At 35.8% G+C, this 13,209-nt stretch overlaps 1 protein-coding gene across 7 annotated transcripts in view; it reads left to right on the top strand.

Moving 5' to 3' along the window:
• RMDN2 (regulator of microtubule dynamics 2) overlaps window positions 1-13,209 on the top strand; it is a 76,037-nt gene that overhangs the window by 39,911 nt on the left and 22,917 nt on the right. For all 7 annotated transcript variants that reach the window (XM_012808827.2, XM_023516661.1, XM_023516664.1 and 4 more), the window contains 2 exons: window positions 8,211-8,286; window positions 10,014-10,091. In XM_012808827.2, coding sequence (XP_012664281.1) covers window positions 8,211-8,286; window positions 10,014-10,091 — 154 coding nt within the window. The remainder of the gene's footprint in view (window positions 1-8,210; window positions 8,287-10,013; window positions 10,092-13,209) is intronic.

Below are 13,209 nucleotides of genomic sequence, written 5' to 3'. Positions count from 1 at the left end.
AAAAAAAAAACAAAAAAGATATTTGATGTTAATTCTCGGTGGAAGGACTTTTGTTGAGTTTACACAGAGGAACAATGTTGAGGGTTTTTTGAGGACTTCCTAACCTTGAGCTGTCTCTTGTGAGGTTAGATTATGTTGAGCTCTTCCTAGTGGGTTTCCCAGTCTGTCTTCCACTAATTTGGTCCCTTCTCCTGTGTTCATGTTTTTTCATTTTTTATTGTGAACTAACTATGCTACTTATAAGTATAGGATTTACCCCCAAGATTACACTTTATCAGAACACACACTGAGTAATGCTCCAATTGTGTTTCACATGATTTCTTATTCAATTATCAGTTTTTAATTTAAATCTAATCAGTAGATAGAACTTTAATAAATTTAAATGTCAATTTAATCTAATTCTGAGAATATATTATGTCTTACTGAATGCAGAAGTTCCCAGTCAATTAAATAGTAGAGGTTTAAGGTGATTAAAAAAAAAAAAAAAGAAAGTGAAATTTAGATGTTGACTTGAGAAACTGTGGGTGAAATTTAGGTGAAGTGACCATAATTAACTGTCATAAAATGGTGAGAAAAAAATCTTCTTCTGCTGGAATCTTTTTCCGCATGTTAAGATTGAATTTATTAGCATGTCACTAAAACATTTTCTCATTTATTTAGCATGAATAACAAATTATGGCCTGCAAATTGTTAGACTGCCTGTTTTTGTAAATAAAGTTTTCTTGGAGCCTAGCCACACCCATGCATTTGTGTATAGCAACAGAGTTAAGGAGTTACAAAGGAAACTGGCTCTACAGCAAAAGTTTGCAGACCCATGGTTTACGGTGTTATATGATTATTCTACGCCTTCACTTTGAAACAAAAGATTTGCTCTCAAAGGATAATTTTCATAAAGGGTTAATATTTGGGAATGATTGAAAAACACCATCTTCATCTTTTCCAAAATGAAATTGCTCTGTGCAATTTCTGGCTGCATAAGCTTTCTATAAAATTCCGTTAGTCTTTGTCCTACTGGCCAAAAATACTTCTAAAATCAGGAGAATAAAGTTACCAATGGATTTGCAGTTTGTTAGCCAAATAGGCCTAACCTTAATTATAAGTAATATCTTACATATTCGTTATGCTCTACCGTTTGCAAATTACATCCACATGCCTTACAGTGGCTGACTCTCAGAATGGCCTGTTTTCACTTTATAGATGGCATATGTGTTTGCATGTGGAAAAACAGAAACTAGAACCCAGATTCTGTATTCTCCAATGCTCAGTCTTCTTTCTGTTGTTGTGTATGCTACTTCTGCTTTCTCACAGCATAAATAGTGTTGATGCTGAATCAAAAATACTAAAGGGAAGTTAATGGAATTTTTTTAGTAGTTGTTAAAACAATAGTATAGTCAGTTATTAAGGATATAACCAATGACATTGCCAAAAAAGTACAATGTTCTTGTCAAATTATGTATAGTTAGAATGACCTCTAGATGGAGATAAAACACCACATTCTGCACTCACTTTCTTCAGAGTTCCCACTGACCTGAGAGTCTGAGAAATAAAACATTAAATTATTTTTAAAATAAGCAATATAAAAAATAGCACACACACGCAGGTAGAACTGATTAAAAAAAAAAGAAGATCCTTTGGGAGATAGTAGACAGGTGAGCTTTGAGATATGTAAGAAGATAAACAATATTTTAGACTTTAAAAAAGTCAATTTTGAAAAGATTATAAAATATATAACACTTTTGAAAATATTATAAAATATATAATACTCCCTTTTGCTTAAAAGGGAAAATATACATATTTTAGATATGGTATGTATAAATCATGCATTTTTTCCCTTTTTTCCCCTTGGCTCAGAGTAACTTGGGGAGACTGTGTTGAGAGAGCAAAGTAGAAGCCTAGAGATGTGCTTAAGCCGTTCCAATTTTCCAAAAATACAAGATTAATCCCACCACTGTAGACCAGTGAATACAGCATCTATGTCTTTGATTCCAGAAAGAAACACAGTTAGTTGGCTTGTTTTGTGAATCTTTAGATGAGGAAGTAAATTCAAGTTGACCCAACAGAGATTTTTCTAAAACTGTGACATGATCTGTTTTTTATTTCCTTATTAATAGATAGAGTATGGAAATTGGCCTAGTATATCTGGATTTAAGCAAGGCATTGAGGCAAATTCCTTCATAACATTCTTTGGACAAGGTGTAGAAACGTGAGCAAGCTGCCAGACGACCCATGGGTGACTGAGGTTTTGAGCCTCGGTTATTCTACAGATCATTGTCATTCTGGGGGTGGTTCTAGGGCCAGGTCTATAACTGAGATCCCAGCGTGTTCAGGGGTTTTGTCAGTAGATAAAGACATAGAAGGTATGCTTATACAAGTTGCAGATAACACAAAATTAGCAGGAGTGAGGTATATGATGGATGACATATAGGAATTCAAAAGATTTTAACATTTTAAAAGGATACGAACAAATTGTGAATTAAAAGAAACAAATATGGAGGGGAAGGATAGAGAACAGGTTCAAAAATGACTAAGGACATTAGGGAAAACAGGTGGATATCTGAATAAATTACTGGGCTTAGTTAATATTGCATTAATGTTGATTCATTGTGATAGTTGTGTATGAAGATCATATATGAATATTGGTACAGTTAGGACCAGTGTACTGTAGTGTAAGATGTTAGCAACAGGAAGACCAAGGTGTAGGGTATATGGGAACTGTCTGTGCTATCACAACTTTTCTACAAATCTAAAGCTAGTCTTAAAAAATAAAAAGATATTTAAATAGAAAGTAGCCCAAGGTTTCAAGACCAAATAAATTACATAGTGATAATGACAATAACAAAAATAGAGAGTTTGGGCTGGGGCCTGTGGCTCAAGTGGCTAAGGTGCCAGCCACATACACCTAAGGTGGTGGGTTCGAATCCCCAGCCCGGGCCCGCCAAACAACAACAATGATGGCTGCAACCAAACAAATGGCCAGGCGTTGTGGCGGGCGCCTGTAGTCCCAGCTACTTGGGAGGCTGAGGCAGGAGACTCGCTTGAGCCCAGGAGTTGGAGGTTACTGTGAGCATGATGCCATGGCACTCTACCCAGGGGGATAGCTTGAGGCTCTGTCTCAAAAAAAAAAAAAAAAGAGAGAGTTTGGGGAAATGTTTGTGTGGAATTTAGAAGACTAAGAATTATTCTCCAATCTGGAACTCTTTGGGAGGAACGATGGAACAGAATAGCTGAGAGAATTTCAAAAGAGCAAGGTGAATAGATTATTTGAATAGGCCTATGTGTATTAAAGGAATAAAATAATTAATAACGTTCCAAAACAGAAAGCACCAGGTCCAGATGAGTTTACTGGTAAAGTCTACCAAATATTTGAAGAAGAAATTACACCAATACTTTACAATCTTTTCCAGAAAATAAAAACAAAGGCTATACTTCTAACTTATTCCGGGAGGCCAGAATTACCCTAATACTAAAACCAAATAAAGACATTATACAGAAGAAAACTATAAACCAGGATCTATCATGAAACTTACTTTCCCACATGAAGAAACTCAGATCAGAAATAAGGCAAAGATTCCCCTTTCATCCCTGCTTTCTAGCATTGTCCTAAAATTTATAACTACTACAGTAAGACAAGAAAAGAAAAGGTTTGCAAATTAAAAGGAAAGAAAGAAATACCTTTTTCAGGAAATTCAAGATGAATCAACAAAAATATTCTTGAAATTAAACAATTATAGCAAGGTTGTAGTATACAAGATTAATGTACAAAAATCAATCACTTTCTTATATACCAGTAATGAAGAAGTGGAGTTTGAAATTAAAACCATATTACCATTTACATTAGCACCAAAAAAAAAAAAAGAATTGAAATACACAGGTAAAAATGCTAACAAAATATTTACAAGGTCCGTATGGGGAAAACTGCAAAATTCCGATGAATGAGTCAAAGAAGAACTTAAAAGAAAAATGGAAAATGGTCCATGTGCATGGTTAGAAAGACTCAGTATTGTCAAGATGTTAGTTTTTTCCAACTTGATCTGTAGATTAAATGCGATCTAAATCAAAATTTCAACACTTATTTTGTGAGTTTTGACAAACTTAGTTCACACACATAGGCAAAAGCCAAACTCAATATTGAAGAAGTATAAAGTTGGAGGACTGACACTACTCAACTTCAAAACTTCTATGAACCTATAGTAATCAAGACAGTATGGTACTAGCAAAAAAAAAAAAAAAAAATAGACGAATAGATCATTGGAATAGAATAGGGTTCCCAGAAATATACCCATATCAATATAGTCCACTGATCTTTGACAAAAAAGCAAAGGCAATGCAGTAAAACAAAAATAGTCCTGGGCAGTGCCTATGGCTCAAAGGAATAGGGTGCTGGCCCCATATGCCAGAGGTGGTGGGTTCAAACCCAGGCCCAGCCAAAAATTGCAAAAAAAAAAAAAAGTCTTTTCAATAAATCATACTGGAACTGGACATCCACATGCAAAAAGAATAAATCTAAGGCCAGAGTCCATGGCTCACACCTATAATCTCAGCACTCTGGGAGGCTGAGGCAAGTGAATTGCCTGGGCTTATGGGTTTGGGACCAGCCTGAGCGAGAGCAAGACCTCATCTCTAAAAATAGCCAGGCATTGTGGCAGGCACCTGTAGTTCCAGCTACTTGCGAGGCTGAGGCATGAGAATCACTTGAGCCCAAGAGTTTGAGGTTGTGAGCTATGACAGCACGGCACTCTAAACTTTATACTCTTCACACAAATTAATTCAAAATGGATCATAGACCTAAATATAAAATGCAAAATTATAAAACTCCTGGATGAGAAGATAGGAGAAAACTTAGATGATCCTTGATGTAGCAATGACTTTTTAGACATAACACCAAAAGTACAATCCATAAAAGAAATTACTTGAATTTGGGCGGCACCTGTGGCTCAAAGGAGTAGGGCGCCGGCCCCATATGCCAGAGGTGGTGGGTTCAAACCCAGCCACAGCCAAAAACTGCAAAAAAAAAAGAAAAGAAATTACTTGAATTCATTAAAATTAAAAACGTCTGTGAAAAACAGTATAAAGAGAATGAGAAGATAAGTCACAGACTGTGAGATGTAAAATACACACCTGGACTATTATATAAAATACAAAGTTTAAAAACTTTAAGCTCAACCGTAAGACCACAAATGATACAGTGTAAAAATGGACAAAAGACCCAAACAAGACACCTCACCATGGAAGGTTTACAGATGGCAAATAAGCATGTGGAAAGATGCTCAACATTGTATGTTATTAAGGAACTGTAAGTTACAATAATACTCAGTTACCACTACACGCCTATTAGAAGGGCCAAAATCCCAAACACTGGCAACACCAAAGACTGACAAGATGTAGAACAATAAGAACGCCTATTCTTTGCTGGTGAGAATATAAAATAGTATATCCATTTTGGAAGACAGTTTGGCAGTTTATCACAAAACTAAACATACTCTTACCAGCAATCACACTCCTTGGTAACTACCCCAAATTGAAAACTTATGGCCATGCAAAACTCTGCAAACTAACGTTTTTTAGCAGATTTATTCATAACTGCCAAAACTTGGAAGCAAGCAAGATGTCCTTCAGTAGATGAATGGTTAAGGTGACCAGACATCCCACTTTTGGTGGGACAGTCCCGATTTTTAACAATTTGTCCTGCGTCCCTCCGCATTTTTAAAAAGTCCTGATTTTTGGAAAGAATGCAGGACAAGCTAGGGAACAGTGGGAGAATGGGAAGGGAAAATACTGTTTTCAGCTGCTGAAAAGGTTAATGTAACTTCATTTGGAAATGAAAAGGCTAATGTAAACTCCTACACCCCTCCTGGGCAAGGTCCCTACTCCCCTTCTGGGCAAGCCAGAAGGAGACTGGCTCCCTCCCTTGCTTATAGGCAAGGACAGTTAGCTCAGAAGGAGCCAAACTGTCTGGAACAAACAAGTAGCCCCCCTCCCCCCAGAGTAAGGTGACCAGACGTCCCGCTTTTGGCAGGACAGTCCCAATTTTAACAGTTTGTCCCGCGTCCTGCGGTGTATTTAAAAAGTCCTGATTTTTGGAAAGAATGCACGACAAGGGAACACGGGAGAACAGGAAGGAAATACACGGTTTTCGGCTGCCATGTGGCTATTTCACCAGGATATGAGTTTTGTATTATTTTTGTTAATTTTATAATGTTAAACTTTAATAATAACAAATAACTGTTGAGAACTGATTATCCAGAACTGCTTATCAAAGTTTGCATTGTTGTCAGGCCCTGCCCCCCCACCCATGGTGTCCCGCTTTACCAATGTTAAAATCTGGTCACCTTATGAATGGTTAAATAAACTGTGGTACATCCAGATGATGGAATTTGCTCAGCACACAAAAAAAGAGCTGTTAAATCATGAAAAGACATGGAAGAAACTTAAATGCATATTACTAAGTGAAGGCAACCAGTCTGAAAAGGCAGCGTACTGGGTGATTTCACTTATATGACATTCTGAAAAATGTTAAGCTATGGGAATGGTAAAAGGGTAAGTGGTTGGTCATCGGGGTAGGGAAAGGGAGGAATGAATAGGACAAGGGTTTTCAGAGCAGTGAAACTATTTGTAAGGTACTTCAGCTGTGGATACATGTCACTATACATTTGTCAAAACCCCTGGAATGTATATTATCAAGTGTCAACCCAGTGTAAGCTGTGGACTTGGGTGACAATTTGTCCATGTAGGTTCATTGATTTTAATAAATGTGTCACCATGGTGTGGGATGTTGATAGTGGGGAGGTTGTATGTATCGGGGGACAGAAGGTATAGGGGAACTTTTCAAAGGTTCTGCTTATTTTTGCTATGAACCTAAGAGTGCTCTTAAAAGTAAAATTTATTAACTTTTTAAGAAAAATACATAGTGAGGTCTGAGGCACCCATGGCAGTTTTCACAAAGGAGTTCTAGAGTCGTTTTCTCTTAATCTGCCTTTCTTAAATGTACAATCTCTGGAAAGATTTTTATTGGATGTAGAGAAATACATGAAATTCAGTCTGATTTTAGAATTTGTGAGGAATAGTATATCCCAGTGGTTCTTAACCTTCCTAATGCTGCAGCCCTTTAATACAATTCCTATGGGTCATGACCCACAGGTTGAGAACTGCTGGTATATCCTAATTTAGTTAAGTTATAAGGTCATTTTTAATAGGTTTATGTAGTTGTTTGTCTTAATGTAGTAGGTTCTATTGACTATGTAGAAACTAAAAATTAAGAGATCAAAAAGTTGTAACTGAGTGGCCATTTTCTTGGTTGTGTACAGGTAGTATGAATTATGTCATCTTTTGTGTCCAGAAATAGTCTTATTGTTTCCAATTAAGAAAATTGTTAGTTTCATTTTTTATATGAATAATTTATGCTTATTCAGAGAATCCATCCAAATAACCTCCACGATTCTATTTTCATCTCAGTTACTATGGCAATGCAAATGAAAATACTACCTACTCTTGAAATATTTGGGTAAATGAGTAGTTTGCCTCAGACTAAAGTAAACTAAAATACTCTGAACACTGTTACATAGAAACACTCTGTGAAATTTTTAGAGTAAATAAGCAAATCATATAATTATTTATGTAAATTTTGTATTCCCTATAGAAAAAAGTAAATAATCCATGTGGTACATTATTCCAGTAATGCAGTGTTTCCAGGAAGGTTTGAGAGAGATGAAGAACTTTGTGAAAAAGCTTACTCTAAAATTACCTTTATTTGGTTTTAGTCATGATATTTATTTTATTTTCAATGACACTAAAGATTGGTTTTAATAATGTTTTTTAAATTTATAAATCTGCTGACATCTTTTTCAATTTAATACTAATGTGATTAGACTTTCTTAGAGCTTTTTGACTTTGATGTTAATAATGCCAATGATAGTAGTGGCAGGTGACATTTATTCAAACTCCATACATGCCAGCCAGTTTTCTAACGTCATTCTCTGTTTTATCTCATTTTACCCTCACAACATACATGTAAAGTATTGTTAGGATCCCAGTTATAAATGAGGAAAGTGGCCTCATGCCAACGTCAAGTATTTATTATTGTTAGAGCCCTGGGGTCTATGTAAATACTTTTGTTAAATATTAATAAATGCTTACAGATTTTTTTTAATGTTATGCTTTGGTGATATTTGATTAAAAATGTATACAATAGCCATTGTTTTCATTCTTTTTAGGTATGCAGTTTTGTGTGGCTATGTATCTGAGTTCGAGGGCTTACAAAACAAAATCAACTATGGACAGCTCTTCCAGGTACTTCTCATCATTAAAAAAAAAGTTTAAATGTAGCTATCTGTTCCATTAATAGGTATAAATTAGATTATTTTAAATAAATTAGATTATTTTAAAAGTAAGCTGGAACTTACTTTGTTTTATTTTTAAAACAGGAAATGAAATGGTACTCTTTAAATAGTACTGTGACAAAAAGAATCAAACTACTTGAGTAATTAAAGATTATTATTATTCCATATCCTGAAAGATGTCACAAAGTAGTATTATTTTTTTCAAAGGTAGAGGATTAACCTTTTGGTCATGAGTTCACCAACATCATAAGTGTGACTGGGACCAAGTAGTTAACAACCTTGGCATGTGGACTTGACCAATCCAGGGCTTCAATTTACCATGATAAGTAAACAAAATAAGTAATCCACATGTGAAAAATAGCATATCCTCAATTTTTAAAGTAAATAAGCTGAACAAATATTGTACTTAATTTATAGTCAAAAGAATTACGTAAATTTTATACTCCCAGTGGAGAAAAGTAAGTAATACAGGAGATATACTATTCTACTAAGGCAGTATTTCCAGGAAGGTTTGAGGGAAATGAAAAATTTTGTGCAAAAGTTTTCTCTAAAATTACCTTTGACTTTATTTTAAGCATAGTGTTTATTTTTATTTTAAATGACATTAATTGCGGTCATGAAATTTTTATTTTTGTTTCTTAAGGAGGGAATGAGTTTTAAAAAGTTGGTTTTAGCAATGTCTTTAAACTTACAAATCTGTTGATATGTTTTTCAGTTTAATACATACATATACATGATCTCTTATTTACTTCCAGTTATAGTAGCTCAATAAATAATCCCGTGGGGTCAATAATTACAGGGACAACTAAACAGGTCCTTATAACCATTTTGATACTGCCAGGGGAATCTATTCCTCCAAGTTCTGTTATTTTTCTTTCATTACACCCTATTCCATGTCATTTGATATCTATACACTCAACTTCGGATTCAGTAAGCATCAGCTAGGCAAGTCATAGGCAGACAAATATTTGAGTTTGGTATTTTCTACTTTTATTGCAACATTTTGGCTTTAAGTTATACATAACCTTTCATGGTCACAGTTCTGGTTGTTGTTGCAAGCAATCTTTTTTTTTTTTTTTAATTTAAGATTAATATGACGGTACATACAATTAGGTTACGTTCTTTGTGTTTGTAAGGTAATATCCAAGTTGCAGGTGATTGATTCCTTCACCCAGGAGGTATACCATATACCCCTGCATTGGACCTATTAGGTGGGAGCTTACCAATCCTCCTTCCCTTCTCCCCCTTCTCCCTTCTTGAATTTAATTGTGTTCTTCTCTCATGTGGTCCTGTGGTTCTTGATCTACTAGTTTCAACAATAGCATTGTGTACATGGGATTCTTGCTTTTCCATTCTTGAGATAATTTACTTAGGAGAATGTTTTCCAAATCCAGGTAAATACAAAAGATGCAAAGTCTCCATCTTTTTATGTTGAATAGTATTCCATGGTATACATACCCCACAATTTAATAATCCATTCATGAGCTGATGGGCAACCAATCCTTTTTGGTAATTGAATTATTGATAACAGTGATTGTATTGTATTAATGATGGGGATGGGGTGGGGACTGAGACAACATTTCACAACCACTTTAGAGTTTATCAGCCTTTGACGTAGTTTCAGCCAACAACATCTGAAACTTGGGAGATGACTTTTCCTTTGTATGTTTCTTTCAGGACCATCTAGAAATAGCAATCCAGCTTTTGCCTGAAGAACCTTTTCTGTATTACCTCAGGGGAAGATACTGTTATACTGTAAGTTGAATGATGCCTTTATTTATAAATATTTGAATATACCATGATTACATGATACATTTTCAATGACTTATTTATGCCTTTATTTTTACCCAGTGTCTCCTCTAGGGAGAATTATTATATCAGTATACAGATACACATGAATGTATCATATACATATTGTATAATTCTATGTGAATTTATAATTTATACATGTTAAAAATTATAGTGATACATTCTCTAGTTTATAAACTTATAGTTTGTATGTATCTATGTATTAAATGCAGTATTTATAATATACAGTTTTTATTTCTTGCCTTTCCATTTCCCCTCACAGTAGTCACACTGCGTCCCTTTGTGACTGTCCTGGTTGGGATCCGTCTTCCACACACATGCACTCTGTATAAGTACACTAGTCATGGTTCTCTGGAAGGACTTCTTTTCATACAACAGTGCCTACTGAGCATAAATTATGGGTCGACTAACTGGCCAGAAGATGAATAAAACACTATCCTTATCCTCAGGGAACTTTATTTAGGAGCAAGAGGAGACATATAGAAATAATTTAAATAAAGGCAGCTGGTCAGCCTAAGACCCAGTGTCTTAAATAACACTATTAATTTATAGAAAAATAACAGAATGTGAAAATATGTCTTAAGAATACATGAAAAACTTGCTAAAAAAGAAATGCTATTTGGTTTTTGGGAGGGATTTTTTTTTTCTTGTTTGAGACAGGGTCTCACTTTGTCACCCTCAGTAGAGTACGGTGGCATCATAGCTCACGGCAACTTCAGAATCTTGGGCTCAAGCAATCCTCTTGCCTCAGCCTCTCAAGTAGCTGGGACTTCAGTCGCCTCCACAACGCCCAGCTAGTTTTTCTAGTTTTTCTATTTTTTGTAGAGATGGGGTCTAATTCTTGCTCAGGATGATCTTGAACTCCTGAGCTCAAGCAATCCACCTACCTCTCCTCCCAGAGAGCTAGGATTACAAGAGTGACTCACTGTGCCTGGCTAGAAATGCTATTTATGAATGAGAAAAGAGGTAACTTTTATTGAGGTAGAAAAAAAGGGGTGAAGAAGGGAATTTACTTTGATTGAAAACCTGCTATATGCCAAATTGCCAAATGTGCATTATATACTTTATGTTTCTTGTCACATTTAATCCTTAAAATAGTCCTGTAAAGCACATATTATTACACCAGTTCTTCTGTTTTGTTTTGAAACAAAGTCTTGCTCTCTTGCCTGGGTTAGAGTGCAGTGGCATCATCAAGCTCATTGCAACCTCAACTTCCTCGACTCAGCCTCCCAAGTAGCTGGAATTACAGATATCTGCCAACCATGCCCACCTAATTTTTTCCAATTTTTGTAAAGAAGGAATCTCACCCTTATTTAAGCTGGTCTTGAACTCCTGGCTTTATGGGACCCTCCCTCCTTAAGCCTCCCAAAGTGCTTGGATTGTAGGTGGCAGCCACCACGCCCAGCAATTACATCAGTTTTAAAGATGAAGAATCTGAGCATCATGTTAAGAACCTTCCCCAAATTCCATTTAATTAGTGAATTAGCCAGCTTCGAAATTCAAATTTAATTCCAAAATTCATGCTTTTTATCCATGTATAGTGTCCCATTGGATGGGGACTTATATTTTTATAAGGAAAAAGAAGAAAAGGTCTATCATCAATTTTTCCCACTATAAGCTGGTTGTGAGATTCCAGCCCTCAAATTTTTAATAATATACTTAATGTAAAATACAGTGTTGTCTTCATTCTGTGAAATACTGCTCTCTTAACTATACTTTTCATGTGCTAAGATTGTACTACCTTGTAACAACTCACATTTTTTTACTTTTTATTTGTTTTTGTTGATCCCATGTTATTTGAAAGCTCCTTGAGGAAAGAATCCACAGTTTACATTTCTTAGTATTCTTTTCAGCTCAGTTCCTTACACCTAAAATAAGCTTCTCCACGAGTATTTGTTGACTAAATAATTGATGAACTAAAACTAGGGAAAAAGGACAAAAAACAAAGACCACAAAAAGACAGTAATAATGACAAGTATGTCTGTAGCTCTTGTAAACATTTTATAAAGCAGTAAACATTTTATATATGGTGGTTTACTCAACTCTTTCAACAGTCTTATAAAGTGAAGCTCAGGGTCACTTCACTAGTGAGTGGTAGAACAGGATTTCAACACAGGCAGTTTGTTTTCAAAGTCTTTGCTCTTAACTCGTATGTTCTACGACCTACACAGGGTAAGTACAGATGGTAAATATGAATTGTACAAGAAGTTGGGATGCATTCCAAGGTATGAAGGCAGGAATGAACAAATGTGTAGAGAATGTTTCCAGCACATGCAGACTAGAGAATGCAAAATTTTCTGACCACAAAATATCATAAAGTTTCTGTGAGTGTGTGGTGTGTGTTTCTAATCAAATCAGTGGGAAAACCTAGACAAAAAGTGTAAGGGGAACAGCCAGAGGCCAGAAAAAAGCAAAAAACACCAGTTCCAGGGACTGGTGAAGCAGCCTCAAAGCCACCTGACAACCAGAGGCGTTTATTTCTACTAAGCCTGGTAACCTGAGCTTAGTCCATAGACTTTTACTGGGGTTGGTAGACTGCTGACCCGAGCAGAGCGGGGAGCAGCTTGACAGCTACCACGATACATCTCCCACGCAAAAAGTGCTATGCCCAGGGGGAATGAGACTGGCTCAACAGAAGCTTACAGAAATTAAAATTCATTCTCAGCCTTGACAGTGTGGAAGATAAAGGTAATGGGAGGAAACTCCTAAGATTTAGAGGACATTGACTCAATCTCACAAGTGGCCAGGGCTTAAATGCAGACTTTTTTGTTTAGGCTTTAAAACCCAGGAGAGAAATTTTAATTCAAAACGGACCCTGATCATCATGCCGTACGCCAATGGCAACAGCAAACAGTAATCCTCCCTAGAGGAATTTACCTTCATATATGCCTTGTAATACTTTCTCAGGAAGTGTCTCAATGATGATGAGTTCACAGTCAAGAACTATAGAATATACAAAGAGACAAGCCAATAGGAATCACAGTCAACAGAAACAGAGAAGAACAGCAGAAGACCTTAAAACATTTCAGATTTTGGACAGAAGGATACAGAATATGAAGCAGCT

The sequence above is a fragment of the Otolemur garnettii genome, unplaced genomic scaffold (genome assembly GCF_000181295.1).
Source record: "Otolemur garnettii isolate 467f Iridium unplaced genomic scaffold, OtoGar3 scaffold00095, whole genome shotgun sequence".
Lineage (NCBI taxonomy): Eukaryota > Metazoa > Chordata > Mammalia > Primates > Galagidae > Otolemur > Otolemur garnettii.
Note: the sequence above shows the minus strand (reverse complement) of the source record. Positions and strands in the feature narration are given on the sequence as shown.